This window comes from Kryptolebias marmoratus, linkage group LG3, assembly GCF_001649575.2.
Source record: "Kryptolebias marmoratus isolate JLee-2015 linkage group LG3, ASM164957v2, whole genome shotgun sequence".
NCBI lineage: Eukaryota > Metazoa > Chordata > Actinopteri > Cyprinodontiformes > Rivulidae > Kryptolebias > Kryptolebias marmoratus.
In genome coordinates this window covers 16,911,051-16,935,417 of record NC_051432.1, presented here as the reverse complement: position 1 = coordinate 16,935,417, position 24,367 = coordinate 16,911,051, and the positions used below count along the sequence as shown (strand labels likewise).

Genomic DNA, 24,367 nt, shown 5'->3' with positions numbered 1-24,367 from the left:
GCTGTAAACACAGATCCGCTGCCTCCCTCGGTGTTTGACATGTGTAACCTCTTTTCTCTTCATAATTCAGACGGATGTGGACTTGTATTCCATCTCTCTCTTTCTCCTACCCTGCAATTATATTAATATATCATAAGTGCCTTTTTATAAATATATTATCAAAGAGCCTATTAATATATAAAGACCACTACCTGTTCTCTCACAGCAGCTGTAATGAGGCTGTGTGGGTCGGAGCGTGGGATACATTTAAATGTTTGTGTGTCATGTTTTAATACAAGTGTCAGGAATGCCAGACTCAAGGTGTGAAACATTTGGAAACTGCTCACTCAAACAACTTGAAGGAACTAATATAAACACGTCACCGGCACATATGTTATATTTAATACATATATTTGTGGAAGCACAGAGGCAGGAAAGTACCGAATCCAAAAAGGGCCTGAGGTAAGCTATGACATTACATACTGAGTATTAATGGCTAAGACCATCTTACCACACGTAATGATGAAATTCTGCCCATTTTGGTCAAACCTTGAAAAAATAAATTATGGGCATTTTTCAGTTTTGCGATAGCTCACGTGATTTGTTGGCGCTTAAAGTATGTGCTGTGATTGACTTTCAGCTGCCATCACACCACATTTTACCTCAATATCTGTTAAATCAACTGAGGTGCAGTACTTTCATTGTTGTGTAGGCTAAGGTTGATTAGCTGCGGTGGCCATCTTGAATTGTTTGAGTCCAAAGATTCCTCAGTTGTAGATGTACAGCCTACAACCTTCTGAGAGTTTCACTGAAACCTCTCCTGTAGCTTATGAGATATTTTGCTAAAAGGCAGAAAGAGTGGATCCTACTGGTTAATGGAAAAGTTTTAAATATAGATTTGACATAATCAGGGATCACTATAATCAGTCTCAGCTAACACACCTGAATTTAACAGTTAATGCCAAGGTTTAAAGCAGAGATGTTGCATGATGTGTTGTGCTTGATGTGATGCTCAGCTACTACCACACCAAATATTAGGCTGTAAAGATTTAGCCATTTTTGTGTTTTCTAAGGTCAGTTAGCCATCTTTAATCAGACTGACTCCAAAGGTTCATCAGTTTTAGATGTACATCCGATGATTACTTTGGGAAAGTTTTAATAAAACTTGTTCACTGGATATATTTTGCTACCACTATAGACAAACAAACACACGACTGCAAGCAATAAATACGGTGCGAGCAAACATCTTCTAGTATTAATCGTATAACCACTGTATCTGAACAGCACAACTGAAAGAAAAAGAAGAAAAAAGTTACTTTATTAGACGTTGTTTTGAAACTAGTTGACAATTCTTTTTTGTTTAATGGTGTATAAAATACTTGTTTGTTGCTTTCCTTGAATTATATTTTGATTTTGAATAGATAGCTTTTAAAATTTAGCATCATAAGGTGACTTCTTTGTCAATCATATCTGCAATTTGAATCAGCCCGACTGCTCGCTATGGTTAAATTGTGTTTCTCCCTGCGTGGAGCACTGCTGCATTAAAAATCACTGTTGTGTTTGATTGTGAGGAAAGCAATTTGAGCTGTCAGGAAAAAATGACATTTACACTGTGACAGAAATAAAAAAATAATGAAAAATCAAAGATCAACCTTCTATCCGAAGATGTAGGGTAAAGCGTATGAGAATAACAGAACAAACAAAATAAACAACTTTTTTTTTTTAAAAGAGAAAAGCACTTATTTGCTTGTTTTTATATAAAAAAAAGCATCAAATCTAGAATCTGAAAAATGAATCTTGCTATTGCTTTATTTGTTTATCTGTACAAAAATCTTTGCAAAAACTAGTTTTGGGGGTTTTATTTAGCCCATTATGCTACAGCAGAACCAGGAATGTAGGTTGAAGCAACGCAGCAATTGTGCTTATTGTTTGATGTGTTGTGTAAACACAGCACATTCACCAAAGACAAATCTTCCTTGACGCATAAACGAAAGATTCAAAAAGGTGTAATTTTGTTTGGCTTGTTCATCATGCAAAGATAAAAACTATAATTCGTCGATCAACATTGCTTTTTTTGTCTGTTGCAGAAATCTCTGTAAAACCAACTTAAGCTATACATTTACTCCATTTACTGTAAGTTCCTAATGTTTAAACAGACGCAACAGAGTGGCACAGAAACCCTTTTTGGGTGCCGTAATCACAGAGTGACATAAGCACACAAGAATAAATCCCACTCCAATGTAAATGACAAGACTTCTCTATAAGCTCCTATTGGATTTAAACAGAAGCATAAATCAAGCTTCTTATAACTCATTGGTTTATAAAGCTGAAGAAAAATGTTGAGTCAAACGGCACAAGGCTGAGTGATTGTTAAAACTCACATGACTTCGAGGCGTGCAGAGCGGGAATCGTTGCCAGCTTTCGACGTCACCGTGCAGGTGTAGTCCCCGATGTCTCCGGACCACGTCTGGCTAATCGTAAGAGAACCTTGTCGAACGGAAACACGGCCGCCGCTGCTCGGCTGGACCGGAACGCCACTGCGGTCCCACGTGAAGCTGCGGCGCATTAACATAAACCATTTTAAACAGACTGAAGAGTCAATAAAATCAGGTGCGCATTTAATGAAAACATTGATCCTCGGGTACCTGATCTCAATCCTGGAGTCGTGTGTTGCGTTGCAGTTCAGAACAGCAGTGGTTCCTTTAATGACGCGCTGGTCAGCTGGAGGCACAGAAATGACTGTGCGGCCTGAAACGTAAAGACAGGACATAAAGAAACGGACAAGGACCAAAGAGATGAGTACCCTCATCTTATATCACATTACAAAGCATAGTCCTGCTTAAAATGTCTACATTAAAAATGTAGTTGCTCCAAAACAATAAGATATTAATTTGACTGCAGGAACTATAGGAGACAAACATGCACAACACAGAGGTGTGCTTCGGAAATACTCAGACACCTACTGTACTCGCACCACTGATACGACACAGTCTATCAATTTACTGATACTTTGCCCCTCCCAGGTGTAAAATAGGATTTAAAGATAAAAGGTTCACTAATGAAAAATACATTCAGATGCAAAGAAGAGGGCCTCTGTTGTGTTCCTAACTTCACTGTGTGCCTGTGATCTGTTTACATTTATCTCACAGCTAAAGTGAAGTCCTGGTCCATCTAGCTGAAACGTATTTGTTCTAAAGCTGTCAGGACAAATGCATGAAGTGGTGATGATCCCCCGATTTAGCTAATAAAATGATTTTTTTTTTCACTTCTGCACAGACCAACTGCATCAGTAACCAGTCGTGGAGGTGTTCCCGATCCTGACCTAATGCAACTGGACAGGGATAGATAAACCGGTGTTCCATGTCTGTTTTACTCTCTCTGGGAAATGCATATTGAGCTGTTTGATGTGTTTTAGTCCGCAGCATGTGTTTGTATGTGTCTTACTCCACACAGTGAGTGTAGCCGTGGCATTGATGGTTCCCTCAGAGTTGGAGGCGATGCAGGTGAATTCTCCGGAATCCTGGAAACTAACTGGTTGAATCTGCAGACCACCGGACTGCAGCAGTGCGAACCTGGAAACCTGGACAGAGCCGCTGGCTATGACCTGCGCTCCTACAGAGTGAGAAAACAAGAAATTAGCCCCGAGGGAAGGAAAGAAAGTAAGACGATATGAATAGTTCTATTCCAAACATGTCAGTGTGTGTCGTGGAGCGCGTGGCTCGGCACCTTTCCTCCAGGTAACGGCAGGTTTTGGAGCTCCACTGTTCTGACAGGTAAACAAAGCGGTGTCACCATCAGTTACTGTTTTGTCAGAGGGAGGGGATGAAAATGTGGGGGCCGCACCTGAAACACAGGGACATAGCATGAAGAGATTTAGGATGGATACTAAAACCAAGCATTTCGATAAAGCGAGAAGCAAAAACTGAAGCTCAGGAGTAAACAGAAAGATGGAAAACGAAATTCAGAAAGTGCTGGTCTAAACACCGGTGCAATCTCTCTGATCAATGGGGCTTTTATTTACTACCTGCTCCTACGTGTGTGTGCATAAATGTGGAGACAGCAGCGGTGAGGAGGTCACATGGATGTTTTATTTCATATCAAATGCTCTCTAAATCGAATGTAAACCTGTAAACCGTCCAGTCAAAGTGCAGTTTTGAAATGACACTGCCTGTCGTGTTATTTTTAGTGAAAAAAGACTTGCTGGGTAATGTGGGGCTGTGATAGTCCTATCTAGTCATTTTACCAAAACAGGAAAAAAAAAAAACAGGCTCAGTGCTTTATTTTTCAGCCACAACTAAAACTCATTAAATCAGGAGTCAAGGTGTGTGATTTTCAAACGATTATCACATCTGCCAAGGAGGTGTTTTCAGTAGTGCTGGTTGGTTTGTTTATCTGTTTGCAAGATGACTTTAAAACTAATGAAGAGATTTGGATAAAATTTTCAGGAAATGTTGGGGTTGTCACAGGAAACAACTGATTACATTTTGATGGAGATCCAGATCTGACTATTTTTCAATGACACTATGGCCTTGAAGAGGTTTGAGCTCTACGAGTGCTCCAAGCTAGATACTATTTATTACATGTATTGTATAACTTAATGGAAAGATATTTGTAGGGACTGGAGTCTTAGTTTGAGGAAAACAAGAAGGTTTTGATGTAAATCTTGGACTTCAGGAACATATTGGTGCCTGTGTGAGATGTTGATGGCCTGATTTTTATCACCCAACACCATGAAAAGTTGCCAACAATATGCATTCCTTTAAGGAATGCCAGTTCATAAATTTAAAGTATTCGAAAATTAAATTTAAACGTTAGTTTGGTTGATTTATTTTAAAGCTTTGTTTGAGAACATTTGGAAAGGTGTCATGACATCACGCTGCAGAGCAGCTCTAACTGCATTTACATTTGGTTCAGTAACCAGCGACGTGCTGCAGAGGAAACTGTTTTTATAGTAGATAGAAAGACAATTTATTACTATATGACTAACATCTTATATGAAGATGAAAAATAAAATCTGCAATACCAACCCAAATGTTGATACTGGAGTTTTTCTAAATACTCTCCAAAATCTAGTATTAGCCAGCATCTTAAAAAAGGGCAACATTGTTGTTGTTGTCAATATTGGTAAACTTAACAACAATGAAGATCACCAATATTTGCCATTAAACTTCCATCCATTTTCTTTGCAGGGTCGAGCTGGTGTCTGTCTCCAGCAGTCACTGTGCGAGATGCGGGGGGACACTCTGGACAGGTTGCAAGTCCATCACAGGGACACATAGAGACAATTGAGACAAACAACCATTCACACTCTCACTCACACCTAGAAACGATGCATGTTTTTGGTCTGTGGGAGGAAACCGGAGTACCCGGAGTAAACCCACGCGTGCAAGAGGGAGAACATGTAAGCTCCTTTTTAAAAGGCCCCAGGCCGGGAGGCGATCCTGCACCTTCTCTCTGGGAGATGACAGCCCTAACCACTGTGATGCTGTGCTGCATCCTTAAACATACATAATCAATACATGAGCTAATATGACAGGAAAAAAGTGAGCTTAGTAGGAGGGCAACGTCAATACCTTAATAAGATACATGTAAAAAGGAAAACTGGAGAGGAGCACTGTGACACAATAAAAAAAAAAAAAAAAAGAACTTGAATTTAAAGTTGGAATAGAGAGTATAAACAATCTGAAGAATGTGCAGTCAGTGTCGGACAAACTCACTGGAAACAAGAAGTTCTGTGTGAGCTTGAGTCTCTCCAGCAGAGCTGCGAGCGAAGCACTGGAAGATTCCTCCATCTCCCGGCTGCACCCTGCGCACCGTCAGCCCCATGGCTGCGCTGACCTTGTAACGAGGGTTGGACAGTTTGGAAAGTGGCACTGCGTCCTTATACCATTCAATCCTGGGCTGCGGCACGCCTACGTGTGTGCATGTAGAGGAAAAACAAAGACAAGAAAGACAACTTTTTTTTTTTCCTTCAGTTTCCCTAATAACGATCCAGCTGACCTCACTACTGAGGCTCCAACTCCCACTAAAACAGCCGCACACGCTCTTTTGTCGTCTTTTTTTCCTCTCTTATCCAATCTCGCTCTATAAATATGCATGCGGGCATAATGAGTGTTAATAATATATTGATTGGAGGATGTGGGTGGTAGAGTAGGGGTGGCAGAAGGGGCCTGAAAACATTCTGAATAAAAGATGTGGATAAGTGCAGCACACCAAGTATCTACAGTATCAGCAGCCACCTGTCTGACCGACATGCCAGATATGACAGGCAGGGAACTCATGCAATTACTCTGCCTGAACCTTTCACACCTGTGAGTGTGTGAGTGTGTGTGAGTGGCTGTTCGACTGAAAGAGATGGACTTCAGACTTTCTCAATCTGTTGGTGTCAAGCTTTCACAGACACGCGTGAAATATTTTTCACTCCCTCCTTGTCTTACTCACTCTGTCACTCTGTCTTTTCTCCTTCCCTCAGTCCTGCGCCTAGCCTCCATCTTTCTTTTTTACCCCCAGGCCTCTGCTATTTAATTACACTGCCACTGTATCAGATTACTGAAGAGAAACATGAACTCGCTCACTGCGTGTGTGTGTGAGAGTGAGAGAGAGAGGGAAGGAGAGAGGGAATGAAAGGGGATGAGAGCGAGGTCTGTTGCAGTTTTTAGGACTGTGTCCAGCCCTCCTTATATGTAAGTGTTTTCATGTAATCCATTTACAGAAAAGAGTTGTGAACAAGTGCAATTTTCAAGCCTGGTCACAACATATCAATATGCTCATTCTACCAAAAGTGTGGCTTTTGGCAGAACTATGAATCCTTTGAGCTAAAACGTATTCACTCTGACTCCAACAAGGACAAACCCAAACACGATGTGAAGCGGACAAAGTTGCTTTAACACAACCTGAATGGGAGGACTCTTGTGCGTACAGAAGCTCCACATCTGCCGCAAAGAGACTCAACATTTGAGATTTGTCATTACCATAAGATGATTCATTATCTCTATGACCCATTTAGTAACAAACACAAGCAGTGTGTGGGCCTCATTGTGCTTTGAACTACATGAAACATCTCTCCCCTTGACACTTTTCCAGAGTTGAAACTGCAGAACTGAATTCAACAATTTAGTAGCTTTTAGAAACTGGCAAATACTGACAAAATTCACTATAATAGAAACAAACTTATTGGATTCATAAGTCTGTTTCTGTTGAGACTAGTTGTATTTTGATTTTATTAATATGAAAAAACTAAGACAAAACCCATTATCAGACAGCAGGTTTTATAACTTTCAGTGTGGTCAAGTTAAAACTTAGCTGGATCCAAAGGCATAAAAAAACTTTGGTATTTTGAGACCTTAATAGTTGTTACCTGAAGCCTGGCATGGGATTTCTACATTCCTGTCAATATCAGCAAGGACCTTCTTTTTGGGTTGAACAGTCAGTGAAGGTGGTTCTGCAAAGAAAAACAATAAATCAAACACATTTTGCATCGATATAAGTCAAAACGACATCACAAACTGAGCAACAAATATTCACATAAAACGCTTGAAAGTTATCAAGTGCTTAAAAAAAAAAGTTTTCAAAAACTTCAGGCAACTTCAAATCAAAGTTTACCGTTCGAGAGGAGACACTTTAACTAGTCTACACAAGAGAATAAAAACCTGTTTTCCCTCTTGGCCCTGGGTAACCTAACCTAAGTGGTGCTGCAAGAGAGGATTTCTGTCTATATACCATGTGAATTGACTTCCACGCATCCACAGAAAAACACAGTCTGTAGGTATCCCAAGGGAAGCAATCTCTTTTTTAAACTGTTCCATTTTGCTGCCAATAATGGCTCATTCCAAGCATCTTCACCAGCGCTGCTCTAACTGTTGACACAAGCTGTGATGCAAACAAAAGGATCACATTATTTAAAAGTGAATGTATGTTTTTAATGTTTTACTTTGAGCTACACATTATAAAAACTCGCCTGGTGCTACATAGGAAAAGATTTACAACTCAAGCTTGGAAAAAAGGAGAAATACAAAGATGTTTTTTTTTTTTAGCCTGGCATTTATGAGAAAAGAGGGTCCACATTTTAGTGGCAGCCGTTCGTTAAAATGACTTCAGATGAAATTAAATGTCCAATGTGTAGAGAAAATAATGCTGTGTTGAAAAGGTATAATTATTAACAAACAAACAAACAAAGAAAAAGAAAGCTTTGTAATTAAAGTTTCAATCGATATGTGTGGAGTAGTAACAAAATAAACACTGTTTTTGACTGTATAGTTATTTTAAAAATGATGGACAACAACAATAGCTATATTGTTGTTATTTGCCTCTACAGTGCACAACAGGAGCATGCAGAGTCATACATATTCCTATTAGCAGATCGGGGCAAAAAAAAGGGGGAGAAAAAAAAAAAAAGAATTGAATAACGAAAACCTTTGAGGCCGCCTCTGTTTCTCACAGAGACACATACACTATTCTGTTTAGGAATCCTTTTTATTGCATCAAGGTCTGCTGAGCCCATCGCAGGAAAAAAAAAAAGAGAAGAAGATCTGTAGCAATGTATTCATCAGTCTCTGCTCCTCTGATACAAATGAATCCATGCAGACTTTTTCGCTGTCAGCCAGGCCTTAAAAAAGAGCTGCCGGCCTAATGAAGGCAGATAATGTGGAGAGAGTGATTGTGCAGGGATCACAGAGAGAAGGAGCCAAGCAGAGGGTCCAAAAATTGGTTCTAGATAGTGAGCAAGAAAGATAAGGGGGCTGGGGGGGGGGGACAGAAAAGGGAACGAGTGCAGAATCAATATTCAGGCAGGTCTTTTCTGACTAAGTATTCTGTAGGCGTGGGTAGTTTGTGCTCTCTGCTTAGGTGCTCCTTTGCTCCGACAATCGCAGCAGATCAAAAAGACACAGACAAACTGGGGGAAAAGTTTTGCATCATCAATCACTTCCTCCCTGTTCGCCTGCTTGTTGCCTATTTATGCACACACATTGAGGATAGAAGTGGATTTTTACAAGAGCGTGTCTTTTTTTGGAGAATTTTCCGTGTTTTCCTATTAATTGGCGACTCCGGGGAGTAAAACTAATTTAGCCGACGGGCAAATAGGCACATGTGTCTTTGGTGATTTTTTAAATTTTTTTTTATTTTTGGTGATTGTGTGTAAGCATGGAGTAGATGTGTGTGCACATGAATGTACCAGCTGTCCGTGACTACAGCAGACATTTTATTGGCGAGTGAAGACATAAGATTCAGCTCGAACAGTCCTGCAGTTGACAGCCACTGCCTGGAGTGTTCACTGTCACACTTTAAGGAGGAAAAGTCAGAATAAATGGACAAATAAACAGAATGAAACAGAGCCCAGGGCATAAAATGTACAAGAATAGCCAAGAGTGAGGCTAAAACAGAAATTAATCACATGATGGGGGCATTAGCGGGCCTGTCCTGAACGATCATTGATAATGACGTTAGGTATGGTGTGTGTGCTTGTATTACTCATGTTGTGTAAATCTTTTCAAACCAACACAACAGAAGGACTCACCTCCTCTTCAAGGACAAAAAGGAGGTAAATAATTCAATTTATCAGTTCCAGTTGAGGCGACAATAAGTAATATAGCAATAGGAAACGTCACCAGGTAATGAATGTAGGTCAGAAACTTCTGAAGAGTGTGTGCCTGTATGTCAGTGAGGGACAGACTTTTTTCTTTCTTACCCATTACGCTCAGATGTGCCCTTGCCTCCACGGGTTTGGCAGTAGTGTTGCCGAGCGACGCTTCACAAACGTACAGCCCCGCGTCTGAGGAGGCGGAGGCAGGAAGAGTAAGCCGACGCCCACTGGCCAGCCGACGCCCTTCGCGCTTCCATGACACCACGAGGTCATCGACTGGTCTGGGTGAAGAGGAGCGGGGAGGAAAGACAAGAATCAGGAGAATTGGGTAAAAAGAGAAAAAAAAACCCAACAGGAACAGGGTGACAGAAGGCGATTACAACATATTAAATCCATCAGTTTATTTGTCAATGAGGCAGAAAATGAATGATGACAGTCTGTATATCAGAGCAGCTCTACTCAGCATGAAGGAGCTTTAGTCAGTTTTTCAGTGTTGAAGAAGGAAATGGGTTTTCGTGGCACATGAATTTTGTTTTAGGTAAACAACATAAAAACAACACTTTTGTGTTCTGTTTATTTGTGTAAGACGGCGTTAATACAACACAGCATCTGTCTATGAAAGCACAACTCTTTCTCTTGTTATTTTAGCTGCACTCAGCAACTGTCATGAAATGCTGCACATATTTTTCTCCAACATTTTATTTCTCATTTGTATTAGAGTTTGCAGATGACTCATGTGATGATACAATAAGTCATCCTCCAAAACAAAGGGGCTTCAGCGGATGCGTCTACAACCAGCAAGCAGTAAAGTAAATCAAAATTAAGTGATGCAAATATAAAGTTAAAATGAAAAACACAAGAAAACATTTAAATATTATTAAGGTTACATTTCAACAAATTAGGTGGGTTATAATTACAATTAGGCTTAATTATGTTTGTAAATCCAACATAATAGGGGTCATGATACAATTAAACATTCACAGGAATAAAGTAGAAGAAATGAGTTCATTAATGCTTTCATTCATTAGTGTTTAATTCATTATTTTTAGGGATTCGTTTTTCTACATTCTAAGAAAAGTCAGTTTTTTGTTCATATTAAATGGCATAAATGGAAGGTTTATAGGAATATTAAGACATGTAGAGGAAGGGAAAAAGGTAAGTCAACAAACAGATGAACTGTTAAGATAATGTTGCTTTTTTCTGTATATATGATAACATACTGAGGGCTCATTTGGATGAAGATATGCTGCTTTTGTAAAACTGAACACGATCAAGATATTGTGATAAAAGTCCTGGAAACAAGGTGAAGATAGTTATGCCACAACATTAAGTTTAAAAATGTGCAAAACTAACAGTTAGACAATTAATTAATGACACAGTTTGAGGTTTAGGATATGTTTAGACATTTATTTTTATTTTGTAATCTCAAACTCATAGTAACATTTTCTCTCATTATCCAAAGCTTGTTTAATTTTTTGACATAATGGGTTACTATATTTACAAATTTAGACAACACATTACTGCTGTAGATCATCGCCAAATGTTGTGACAGCAGAACTGAATGATGAAACTAGATGTAACACAAGAACCACTCACTGGACTAACAGTGAGTGCTGGACTAGACTTGTGGCGACGTCCACCTCCATCGCCCTTCACAGCCCGCCCGCATCGAGGGGGTGGAGGCTGAGACTGTCGTGTCGTACGAGTACCTGGGGCTGCAGCTGGACAATAAACTAGACTTGTCACTGAGCACCGACCTGCTCGACAGGAAATGGCAGAGCAAGATGCATTTCCTGAGGAGGCTGGCGTCCTTTAACATCTGCACGAAACCTCTGCAGATGTTTTACCACACAGTGGTCGGCAGCGTTGTCTGTTGGGGTGGCAGCTCGAGGCTGATGGACGCTAAGCGCCTCAACAGGGTCACCAGGCGGGCGGGGTGGGGGATGGGCATGCAACTGGACTCTGTGGAGGCTGTGGTGGACCTGAGAGCGAGAGCCAGACTGAAGGCTATATTAAACAACACGAGTCAACCTCTCCAGACTGCCTTCTTACTACAGAGGAGTGCGTTCAGTGGGAGGCTGGTGTCACTGAGCTGCTCCACTGAGAGACTTAGGAAATCTTTTGTTGCTCGGGCCATCAGGCTGCTTAACTCTGGTCAAAATGGTTGGTAAATGAAGGGAGGAGGACAGTGTGGGCACCTGAGCGAGAGTGTGCACCTTACATGACTTCTTTTGAGATCTATTCTCTAATATTATGGCTTTAGCTACTGATTTTTGATTCAAGTTTTCAGTACTTTTTATAATGGGCATCTGAGGAAGACTGGCACCACAGCTTATAAAATCCCCCTACTTCTGCTTACTTTTATACTTTTTATATCTATTCTTGATTTTTTGCATTTTTTAGTGCAACAACTACTGTTTTTTGTTTCCAGTATTTTTTATTGTGCTCTTCCTACCTCTTTGCGTTTCGTTTTAAACTTGTGGAGTGGTTGTCTCTTATTGTATCTTTGTTGGTTCTTATCATTGTGTTATGTGAACGGAAGCAGCCGGCCGGCAACTACTGAATTTCCTTCAGAATAAAAAAAACATTATCTTATCTTATCTTATCTTTTGGTACCATAATCATCTCATTACCTCAAGAAAGCAAAACTCGTTAACTTTAGATAACATGTTATCTCAAGAAAACAAACTGCTTTCTCGAGATAACAAGATAAAACTAGCTTGGTTATCTTGAGATAACAAAATAAACTCATGATTTTGAGAAAAATCACATCACAATTATTAATAGAAGATACACCCATTCTTGGCTTCCGTTTTGAAGTACAAACAAACTTGGATGGAAAATTAATAAATTGTATTGTTACTCTGATATATATATATATATTTCTCTTAGAGGCCTGTCAGAAAATAGAAAAACAAACTTCTTTCTATTATTGTCACTGCTACTTGTTTTCAGCCAGACTTCTAATAATGTTAATGTTCTCCTGGAACTGCACTGGTGCATATACAATAACTGGTCATTATCGAATGTAGAAAGCAGATGATTATAGACTTTAGCACGCCATTTGATTTTAATGATCAAACTCTTAGTTCTGCCAAACTTGGAATGATTTCTCCCTCTCAGTTGTTTCCCGGGTACAAAATTATCCCTACAGTCAGAGATCTTTTTTATTTTATTTTATAGCATGAAGAGCCAATATGGAGTGTATTGTGCCTGTCAGTAAAAGAGAAAAAACAGGACACTGTGAGCTAATCTGTATGCAGATGGAGAGCGGACTGAAAAGACCAAATTGCTTTGTGTTGATGTGAGAATGTTTAATCTGCAAATATTTCTGTTCCCACTGTTTTAACACCAACTGGACATGAGTTCAGGTGCTCTAATATTTCTAATAATAACTTGTTTTTTTATAACCAAAGTGCTATTCAGGGGTCAAGTGCTGTCAGGAGTCATTGATTAACAGTTGTTGTACCTCCTATAGCACACAGCTACTCATACTTAAAAGACACACAAAACAACAAAAGCTGCAAATCACAGTCATAAATAAAACTACAACCTTTCAACTGAGTGACTTTCAGAAAATCATCTGTTGAGTCTAAACTCTAGACCAGATGCTCTCAAAGTTTTAAAAATGAGTACAACCTTAGAAAATACCAAGATCTCCAAGTCCCATCATTATGACAATCTACCACTCTACTTGAACGTCTAACTCTAATCTAAAAATCCAAACCAGATTATTTATCCTAAAGTTAACCCTTCACCAAACCCAGCTGGCTAAGCGGCACATACAGAGGCCTGATCAACCTCGGCTCGTGTGAGGAGGTCTAGTAGCTAAAATGCCCAAAGTTTTAGCCACTGGACCTTGCCCACTATAAAAGATGTGTTCCAAAATTCTACAACAAACCTAAAGATATTTGAATTGCTGAATAATTGTAATAATTTCAATAAGCTTTACATTTTAATTCCTAGGCTAAACAGGAAAGATGGGACCTTGACACGTATCGGCTGTGTTGATAACCTACTCCGAGCTGTTTTGATCATTGGACTGATTTTATCTCTATGTTTCAGTTTTACATCACAATTCAGTTTATGATAGTGAAATATCTTGTTACTGAAGTTGTAACAATTAATATCAAAGTTGTTTTTGTTTTGAGTACCACTATAGGGATCCTGAGTACCACCAGATGTACTTGTACCACGAGTTGAGAACCATGGCTCGAGACAACTTGTTTAAAAGCATTCTTAGTGACCTTTTCTTTGTTTCAGTCAATTTTTGACATGTAACAAACAATAAAATTGATATTCAGAGATGCAGCAATCACTAAAATGGTTCCATCATCATCGGGAGGCACGGTAAAAACAAAATGAAACAAAAAAAAACAAAAAACAAAACAATGTCTGATGCACTAAAAATGAGCATGTAAGGATAAATTTGCCCAAACCGGTACTATAAAAGTGAAGTTAGAAATTGGTGTGAAATTATTTTAAGTTCAAGAAATCATAATCTTGTATTTTTAAAACTTTTATTAGAGAGAATAACTTGACACATGATGAAACAAAAACTACAAAAGATTGTGGCGAGTTCTGAGCCAAAGAAAAAAAATTTGGTGTAGCGCTGAATAATTCAGTAAGGCTAGACTCACACCCTTTGCTGCACATATATGTGTGTGTGTGAGTGTGTGTGTGCGCATTAAGTACTTGGCACTGGTCAGTGTGAATTCGTGGGAGTGCTTAGCTTGTGAGCTGATGTCAGATGGGACTTTGATCCAATTTATTGAAAGTTAACTTGTTACTGGTGTGAATCTGCCGTCCTTTTGGGGACAAACCAGTTTCATATAATAAAAGTAAATGCATTTTAGAGCGGTAACTGTTTTTGAAGTGGAGCGAGGAATGTGCGGTTATAGGTACAGCTACAGCAAACCTCCAGAAAACAGATATAAATCAATGTTTTGTCCTCTGAAGTGATCAAATCAGATCTGCGTGTTTGTCCCTGAACCAGTGTGTCTCACACTGGAGAGAAAGACCTGCTGAGCTACGGTTTTATGTGGTGTCTTTTAATTGCTCTCGAAGAAAACAGTGCTGTTGCGCAACAATGGGATTGTTCCCCCCTGTGAGTGTATCTTTGTGTCTGTTCGTGTGAATGAACACAAAGAAATTTACCTGGCGTTGGCGACACACTCCAGCGTAGCCTCTGTCCCCACCAACACCGTTGTGTTTCGAGGCGCAATCACGATTGCTGGAGCCACAAGCTCCGACTCAGAATCTGCAACGAAGAAAAAGTAAAAAATAAAAAAAGAATGTCAAGCTCATAAATCAAACTCGCACACATGGCAGCATGATCCCAAACAGAGATTACAAAAGTCTCCCACAAACACAACATTTTAAAAGCAGAATCATGAAGTCATATNTATATATATATATATATATATATATATATATATATATATATATATATATACAACGTTGTTTGTTTTTTTTATCACACATTATTACACAAAACATCACGGCACTCACAGATTTCATGTAACACTCGGCAGAGGCAGCTCATGTTTAAACTAATAATAAGCCCACATTCTGTTTTCACGGATAACTTTAAAATCAAGACAAATTGTCAACTTGTTTGACACTACAGTTGATTTTTGGCATGTCAAAAATAAGTCATTTGGGAGTTTAGCTCAAGTAGTTCTCCAAAAAAAAAAAAAAAAAGAAATTGTGTCACACTCAAAAGATCACAAGACAAGTCAATCTGGAACTGCTTTAAAGTCCAATACCACTAACAAGCTACTGGAATCTGGCTCCAAAACAGCTCCAGCTCCAACAGACTTCAATTAAAAGACAAAGTCACTGCACACAGTTCGTGTGCCTTAACAGTGTTATTAGGTAAATTCACTGCATGAGTGCTGGTGGACACTTTGAGGATAATTTTACAATTTACTTTGGGGGTTTTTTCCCCCCGTCAAACCTGTGTCACTCTCCAGTATCCAATATCAACCAAAATGTTTCCTTCTGACTCAGATAAAAGGTTTTAGAAAGCAATAGGTGTTGCCATAGAGGTTCGGTCCAATTTTTCTTTTCTTCTCTTTTTGTACACATTTTTTGGGGCCTTTTAGCCTTGGTTAGGTACAAAAAGGAAGAAAAAGAGCATACTGTGGATAATATGTAGCAAAGAATGGACTCAAACCAGGCTGCTGCTGAAACAACCCAGCCTTTGGCACATGCTCAGCTCAGGGCACCCTGCTATGTCAGCTTCCTTTATGCCGTTTATGAAAAGCAAAATAAAAACTGTATTTATTTGTATCTTCTGTTAGAAAGTATTTACTGCACTCATATAATACAAATAAAGATACAATAAATCAGTCACTGAACTAAAGTCCTAGCATTTATTGAAGGATTGCATATTGTCGCTGCCTTTCATGCTACAGAGTTAAACTAAAATCATCTTATGCTAAGAAGAAAGTTATAGCCATTGTGTTGGCTAATGGCAATTAGCTGTGGCGGACATCTTGAATGAAGTTAACTCCAGTTGGCATCAGTTGTAGATGTACATCCAGTGATTACTTTCTGAGTTTTACAAAAAAGCTTTCTCTGGCTCATGAAATATATTACTAATGCTAGAGACAAACACACACACAGATACAAGTAAAAGCATTATGCAAGAGGCGATTAAAAAGTCCAATTAGAGGCTCTTTGTTGGGTCAACTACAAGCGACCACATCAACTAACCCAGACCCAATCTTTTTTATAATGAAAACATTTGTGGAGTAGTGTATATCATTAAATAATAGGTGACTAACTTTGTGTAGAAACTTTAAAAGGCACAGCTGCAGACGAGCATAAAAGTTAATGCAGAAACCTGCTCGGGTCTGTTTTAGTGTCTGTTTTTATTACAGGGATGGCAGTAGAAATTAAACTGGTGGAGATGCATACGTTCCTACAGAGTTTCCCACACATCATCCGACGTCGAGTCATTTAGTCTTGTGTCCATGCAAAGTGGAGCACCAAAGAAAAAAAGAGAGTGTATTTGCAAATGAAAAGCATAAATCTAAGAAAATTTAAACTTTTTTAACTTCTTCTAAGCTGCTCTTGTTTCTGAAATTGCTTTTCTACTCATGTACACAATCTAATTCTTTGTTACCTGCTTTCCAACATATTGGAAGTACTATGGTTGTGTGTGTGTGTAAGCTTCCCCTGTATGTGTTAAAAAAAGATTTATGACCTAAAAGGTGTGTGGGAGAGTATGATTGTGTGTGAGAGTATGATTTATGGCCTGAATGGCCTCTCCTAAGAGAAAGGACTCACACGGATTGTTATCAGTTGGAAATGTACATTTGCTCAGATAAATAGTATGGAACCAGTTGAATTGGCAATCAGAAGAAAATGTTTGTTAGCATTTGTTTGCGTGAAGCCTAAACATTAGTGCCCCAAAGACAAGTGTGTACGTGTGCGACCATCAGAGGTTTTCCTGTGCGCAGACGTTGTAAACGATGAATATGTAGATTTCCAATAAGGGAGAGTAGCAAGAACAAATTAACAGACTAGTTCTGATAGAAGCTGAGGGATGGAGGTTGAGTTGAAGGAGAAAGGGGGAGTTGTGGGAAGGTGGGGAGAATCAGCTTTGATCTCGCCTTTGAAGGGAAGGAGAAAAAGGTAGTAATTGACTCTCTGCTCTTTAGTCCTCCTTCACATTCTCCCTCTGCTCTTCTTTTTTTAATCAGATAGAAAGCGCTGAAAAGTCATATCCCTCCCCAATACGGGTGTGTAAAAAGACATGTGGGTACAAGGAGACAGGCGAGCAATGACACACACAATGACATACAAGCCAGTCCTCAAATGTCTCGACACCTACACTCTCTGATGCTCCAACTCAGGGAAGAGGTTGAGTCATTAATGGGAAATATAACTGAAGCCACACACACACACACAAAAGAATGATTGTCATGAAAGAGGAGAGCCCTATCACTCTTAGATTAATCACATTTCACCATAACACACACGAGCACATTGTACCAACACTGTAATAACTGGACATTGTCTGGTTGCCAGTTTTGAGGCAAAACTGAGGTTTTTAAAAAGTTTCTGCATTTTTCTGTCATTTTGTTTTATGACTCATCAAAGACAGAGGGCACAAACAACATGAAGTAACACTTTCCATCTGGTTGTTGTATGCAGAATTAGATCACCCTCTCACAAACATTTGTCTCGTCAAAAGATACGAAGCATTAGGTTTGGAAAATTTTGGAGATTGGCAAAAAAAGCTGAATACTAAAAATACTATTGTTTTACTACTTTGAGAGCATGCAAGTGCCACCTGTTACTCTCTGTCAAGTTACACTTTGCTGAAATGAAGATTTGCAACCATTCACAAGAGTTAGTGTGAAACTTCTGTTACCACTATTTTTTATTATTTTTCCACTTCAGGACAAAATAAATTTCCAGTTTCCAGTTATTATCAAGTGAAATACTAAGGCATTATTGTGAAGAAGGTGGCATTATCTGCATGTGTCTCAAAATGCTGTAAAAAAATACATAATGCAGAATGAAAGAGTATAAGAGAATAATGCTCTATTTCACCAAATTTGAATAATGTGAGTTTGACATATGATCTTATTCAGCTTAATAAACTCAGAAAATACTGTTTATTCAGCAGCAATTTTTTAGAGTATTTCCCTAATATAGTGTAAGAACGAAATATTGATGTGAATATAAACATTTAGGAATATTGTAGATGTCAAAGTTACATCTATGTGAATACCAGGACCCATAATTCTACAGATGATACCAACTCATTTCTATAGGGGTTGATAGGATGGCAGAGCTGAATGTTTCTGCTTCGTGTCTTTGGATTATCAAAATAAACAGTAGTGGTTTAACAAGAATTATTATTACTGTTTTTGTGTGCGTTTGTGCTGAAGAGTGGCCAGTGTGTGGAAATGATACCACAAAGAAATGTGTGAGACCTGAGTTGTTTTAGGATGGCAGCAATCAAATTTGGTCTAGTAACAAGTTGAAAAATCTGGTCTTGGAGAGGTGATGCTTGGTAGCTGGAGTGGGTGGAAGAAATAAAGACAGAGAGAAATGATTGATGGTATCAGACAGCTGCAGAAGAAGGAAAAAAAAAAGCAGAAAGTCTCCATTAGCTATCTGAAGTGTGAAGCAGAGGTCAGACAGTGACCAGTAACCATCAGCGAAGCCAAAATGGCAAATAGAGTTGCAGATAATGAGTATAGGGGGACGTGACCTCGACATATTAACAAGGACCGTGGGTTTGAGGAAAAACATGGACAATTCAGGACGGTAGCAACACAACTGTGACAAAGGACAACACTAAAGAAGAAGAAAATTTGGGAATGACGGAGATACTGTAGAGCGTACAGTAGATGCAGATGGAAAAAAGTGAGTGGAAACTCAGCAGATGGCATTCTTCTTGGAGTGACAGACATGACGGTGGAAATAGAGGCGAAAGCAAAATGCCATACGGTTGTGTGATCCGCGCTCTTCTTTTCTCTCTGTCAGCGTGTCTAACATCCTGTTACTCTGGGGAAATCTCTATCATTTTGCCTTGTCTGAAACCCTCCTTTCTTTCCCTGTCATGCTCCTACCATCTCCTTGTAGTTGTTTAAACTAGGATTATTAAATTAATCGTCTTCAACTTGAAGAAGGAGAAATTCTCAAACTGGCAGACAAGCTTTTTTTTTTTTTTTTTCTTATTGGTGGCCGCGCAAGCTGCGGCAGCTAAAAGGCTCCCCTGTTAAGATTCTTCAAAGAGAGTGCATAAGTTTAAATTAACTCTATTGGATTCCTCATTTAGAAAATTAAAAACACCATGTGGCTGAGAAAGGGAAAAGTAGGAGTGATGGAGAGGAGGATGGCAGAAAAAAATATGCAGAAGGGTTGTAATATAAGCAAGCAGGATGCGAACAACAACTTGGGGCTGAAAAGGTTCATTAAAAAAAGAGGCACAATAAAAAGGGACTGTCAAAGCTTTTAAAAAAATAAATCACAAGCGATGATAGGGAGGGGGGAAAGCATAAAACCCTTGTGAGCCTTTTATAAGCAACAGCGTGTGTGCACATGGTTATGGGTAAAATGGAGCACCAAAGAGGCTGCGAGGCGCTGCAACGTTACAATGCTCTCTCGTCAGCGCAATCACTCCTGATTGACAGTAAAGTGCTGCAAAGGTAACACAGCTGTGTGGGGTGTGTAAGCGTGTGTGTCATTCAGCTGGAAAGTGAAAAATCGTATATTAAGTCAAGGGTAGAATTGAAAAAAAAAAAAAAAAATGTCAGTAAAAAAAAAAAAAAAGGTTCTGTTTTAGGGCAAAATATAGAGAGATAAACAGAGAGACAGGGAGAGATGAAAGGCTATTCCATCCAGAGATTAGAACGTAATCCATCTTTGAATGGATTCTCTCAGATTACAGCTTGTTCTCCTATTAAATCTGTCAGTCAACTCCCAATAGTGTCAGTGAGACAGGCCGGGAGTGTGTATGATCTTTGTGTGACTGCAGATCCGTGTGTTTTAAGCCTTTTAGACAAATCTCTGCAGAGACCTCGAGAGCAGAGGGATTGGCTGGGGGCTGAGCACACATGCATCCCTCTCTGCGCACGCAGACGCTCGCACGCAAATGCACGCAGGAGGAGGCTGGTGTTAGCTGACTGTGTATTAATAGAGTTGTCAGATACGTGTCTGCAGGGTTCACAGCCAACTAACACATATCACACTGAGACCACACACCCAGCAAAGAGACAAAAAGTTTGAGAGAAAGAAGAGTGAGATTCTGGCAAAAAAAATAAATAAAACAAAACAAACCAGGAAAACAGAAAATGAAAAGGGTAAAATGAAGATTTTTCCTCCTTTTTTATATTTGGCTGATTGTTTTTCGCAGAGTGTGGAGGAATAAATGTGGAGGGAGAAGGTGATCGTTTGCTGATCTCTCTTGAGGATACTTGCATGTGCGTGAGAGTGAGGTGAGTGTTTTTACGTGTCACCGCGCTCATTAATGCTGCATGCTGACAGCCAAGTGTCATCGTCAGTGTACACTTGCCTTTGAATGCCAATAGAAAACCACAAGCCAAGACGTGCCACACACTCACACTCGAGGCACACACAATGCCACGCCACACCGAGAGCTGCAGATCCAAGACCGAAGGAGACAGAAACAGACAACTGCAAGCAGAGGGAGGATGGAGAAAGGTGCTCGATTTTAAATATGCATCTCTTCCTTCAGCTGCCAAATCTTTTACATATCTTTGGCATCACTTCATACAAGTTGTGGAAGGAAGAGTTCGGAGGATAGGGGAGGAATAGAGGAGTCTTGGGACCAAGCAAGTAGCACTAATGGTGAGGCAGAGCAGGAGTTAATCTCTCCAGAGAGCCCAATGATTATTTTATTATTTAAGTATCAGATTAGATGAGCTTTTTAAGCTGCAAGACAAAACCCAAAATGACATAATGAGGTGGCATTTTGTCAACACTACACTGAAGTAAAAACATGTCCAAATGCTTTAAGTTTCCTGTATTTATTTATTTATTTTGATAGAGTGACTAAATAAATATTTTGATCCCACATTAAAAAAAATCCTTAATCCATAATACTGGGTTATAATCATACAAGAAAATACACAGACACTTAAGTAAGACAAGACAAAATGGTAATGTTGAACAAATGCAGGTAAGTGAACAGGAGACATAGAAACAACATTAAATCACGCCATTTTTATCTGCTTTCGCCCAATATGTATCCATACCAATAACTACTGGCTCCACAGTTTGTTCCAGCAAAGGCAAATGTTTATAATATACATCAATTATTAGTTTTGTAAGACAAATTTAAGACCTCAAGTATAAACTTGGCAGTCACAAGGAAACCAGCAGCAATGCAGCTACATATGTCCTAAAGCTGATCCTTCTTTATCAGTCTGATTTTAAATATGACATAACATGTACTTGTAAATACATGCATATTTTACACTATGCTTGACATTTTTAAACAAATATGTCTGACTTTGTTTGAAAAATAAATATCCATCCCGATAAAAGTCAGAAATTTCAACAAAAACAATAAATTACCCATGTTGTACCAGTAGGTGGCAATATTGTTGACACTCTCTACAAATCAAAATACAACAAAACAGCATTCTGTGTGTTGCTTAAAGTTCTCTAAAAACAACTGTAGCTTGTTTTGTTGTTGATATTTCTTGCTATCTCCTCTCAATAATTATCCTTTTCAGAACACAGCAAAAGTTTAATGGCAACAGGAGCAGGACAAAACCCTCTGATAAAAATGACTCCATTGCTGTTGTAGTTACCATCCATCCATCCATCCATCCATCCATCCATGTTTTCTGTGCAGGGTCGCTAGGGAACTGGTGCTTATCTCCAGTCATTGTGCAAAAGGACAGATCACAAGTTGTTGTAGTTACTAGTACATGTGAAACATAATAGCATAATATAATAACAGGGATAGTGTGCATGTAGAAAGTAGGTCATGACGTTCTGTTTTTGCCAAAAGATTCTCTGTGGGTAAAGATCACACTCACAAGTTTCTTAAAATCTTATTTTCGAAAAACGTTTGTCACCAGAAATGCAGTTTGCATGTGAATTAGAGCTGCAGATGAAGCAGAAAAAAGGTTTGATTTTGCAAAACCGGCTGACATGTCACCGATTAGTGAAAAGAAAAATGTCATTTTCTTTGACACTTATTTGTAATCACAAGAGTCGCCACCAACTGGCCATTCCAGAAAATGCAGATTTGAGATACTTCTTGTTTGGCTTCAATTTTAAAGGACATAACTACAGCTGTCCTTTCGTTTTACACCACTTCTGCATGTAAGAGGCATGTAATACTTGAGGTTGATGCAAAAGAAAAATGTGACCCTGTGAGCCCAGGCAGTCTGATTGAGTCAGTCGCCACCCTCTCATGGCTCTCACACAATATGTCCTATAGACCTTTTTTATTTTGCAGTGTGCTTAAGCTCTCAGTGCTCTTCTCACTGTCTGAACACCTGGAGGCCATGGTCTCACATGCTGCTAATACAATTGCTGCTACTGTTCACATTTCACACTTCAAAAGCCTTACCTTTACCCTAAACTCTGTTGTAGTGTCTAATGCAATTCAGTGTTTTCCAAAGGCAGAAAACTATTGTCACTGATGCCCAATTTCAGCAGGATGAGATTTGTTTTATCATCTTGTGCAGAATGCTGATCCCTGATCAACCAAAGATCATTGTTCTGTTCACAAAATATTACCCTCATAAAGAAAAGAAGGCACGCATCTTAACAGCTCAAACACATCAATTTTACACACAGAAAGCATTTAACCAGATGCAAAATAAGAGTCATAGGGATCCAGACCAAGACAAATACTGTAACTATAATAATTACAGTAATGATAACCATGTGCGAATGCACACTGCTAAATGATACTGCAATGATACACTGTTCTGTAAACAGTGTCACCAAGCATAAACTGTGTGATGTGAACTCCAGCTGTGCTTCGGCCCAGCTGGAGAGGGAATCCCAAATTCTGCAAATACACTTGTTAAAAGAGCTGTGTTGTTTACAGGACAAAAATTTTATTTATACTTTTATATCCACCAGGATATCAATTTAATGATACCCTGGGGATCATCAAAGAAAAAAAAAAATTGTCAAGAAAAAACACTAAAGACCTTTTGGCAGAGCATCAAAGGTAATAGGAAGCATTTTTTAATGTAGTTTCAAGCTAATATTGTGTTAACTGAATGTTTATTAAGTGGTAGCCCATAAAAATGGGGGATTTTAGAGAGAACGTGTTTCCTACAACATTTAATAGCTCACATAAAAGAGGTAATCAAAAATGGGGAACAAGACAATAACAAAGTATGTGATTTAGCTTTTATCTATACTCACTATAAAGATAAAAGATAAAAAGCAAACAATGTGAAGCACAGCCTTGGTACTGTCCATCAAGTCCATAAAGAAAAAGACTTTTAATTGGCTGTCAATTGTTTTTATTGTTGCCCAAACTTCTATAAATGTATCCCACAGACATTGTTTGCAGCTATCGTTGTTGCTGTGTTTGTGGTGTGGACTTGAACTGGAACAGTATTTACAGTCGTCTTCTGATATATTATAGTTATTGCCATAATTGTCGATCTTGATGTGGACAGTTTGACTTTTATGTATGTTGTAGAACTTTATGTTTGTAGTGCCTTTAGATAGACTGCAATAAATCTATTCAGATTAGTTTTAAAGCCACAATAAAAGTATTTCAGCTGCATCAGTCTGATGGACATTTATTTTGGCTTCAGTTATCAGTCATATATATGTGTTGAGAATGAGTCTCATCTACTCCTTAACCAAATTTAGCTCAATATTTGTAAAATTGACTGAGTTATAGCTGTTGTTGTGTTGGCTCAGGTCAATCAGCTGTGGCTGCCATCTTGAATTAGGTTGACTTCTAAGTCAATGAGCTGTAGAGTTTTACTGACATCTGTCCAGTGGTTCGTGAGGTATTTTGTGGGCGGAGTAGACTGATAGTTGCTGGCAAAGTTTTAAAAACATTTCTTGCACAATCTGTTAGTGCTCAGAGTATATGTTGGGGATAACTCTCAGCTATTACCCCCAACAAAATGAGCTCAATAGCTGTAAAACTGTCCGGGTTACAGCCAACTTTATGTTTGCAGACACATTAAAAGCTTTAACGCCTTCACTTTCAGAGACGGGCAATAATTAGTGCTCTCTAGGCTGTGTAGTTTGAATAAACTAAGAATGAAGTTACATTATCACAACAGTAGATTGTGACAGATACTGTTACAAACTAAGTTTAAA

The 24,367-nt window shown here is 38.9% G+C and overlaps 1 protein-coding gene across 3 annotated transcripts in view; it reads right to left on the bottom strand.

Moving 5' to 3' along the window:
• Positions 1 to 24,367, bottom strand: part of LOC108230528 (protein sidekick-1) — a 260,584-nt gene that overhangs the window by 71,620 nt on the left and 164,597 nt on the right. For all 3 annotated transcript variants that reach the window (XM_037974788.1, XM_017406846.2, XM_017406872.2), the window contains 8 exons: positions 14,717 to 14,819; positions 9,665 to 9,840; positions 7,337 to 7,420; positions 5,697 to 5,891; positions 3,706 to 3,822; positions 3,424 to 3,591; positions 2,625 to 2,727; positions 2,361 to 2,534 (listed from right to left, as the gene is read on the bottom strand). In XM_037974788.1, the coding sequence (XP_037830716.1) occupies positions 2,361 to 2,534; positions 2,625 to 2,727; positions 3,424 to 3,591; positions 3,706 to 3,822; positions 5,697 to 5,891; positions 7,337 to 7,420; positions 9,665 to 9,840; positions 14,717 to 14,819 (1,120 nt within the window). The remainder of the gene's footprint in view (positions 1 to 2,360; positions 2,535 to 2,624; positions 2,728 to 3,423; positions 3,592 to 3,705; positions 3,823 to 5,696; positions 5,892 to 7,336; positions 7,421 to 9,664; positions 9,841 to 14,716; positions 14,820 to 24,367) is intronic.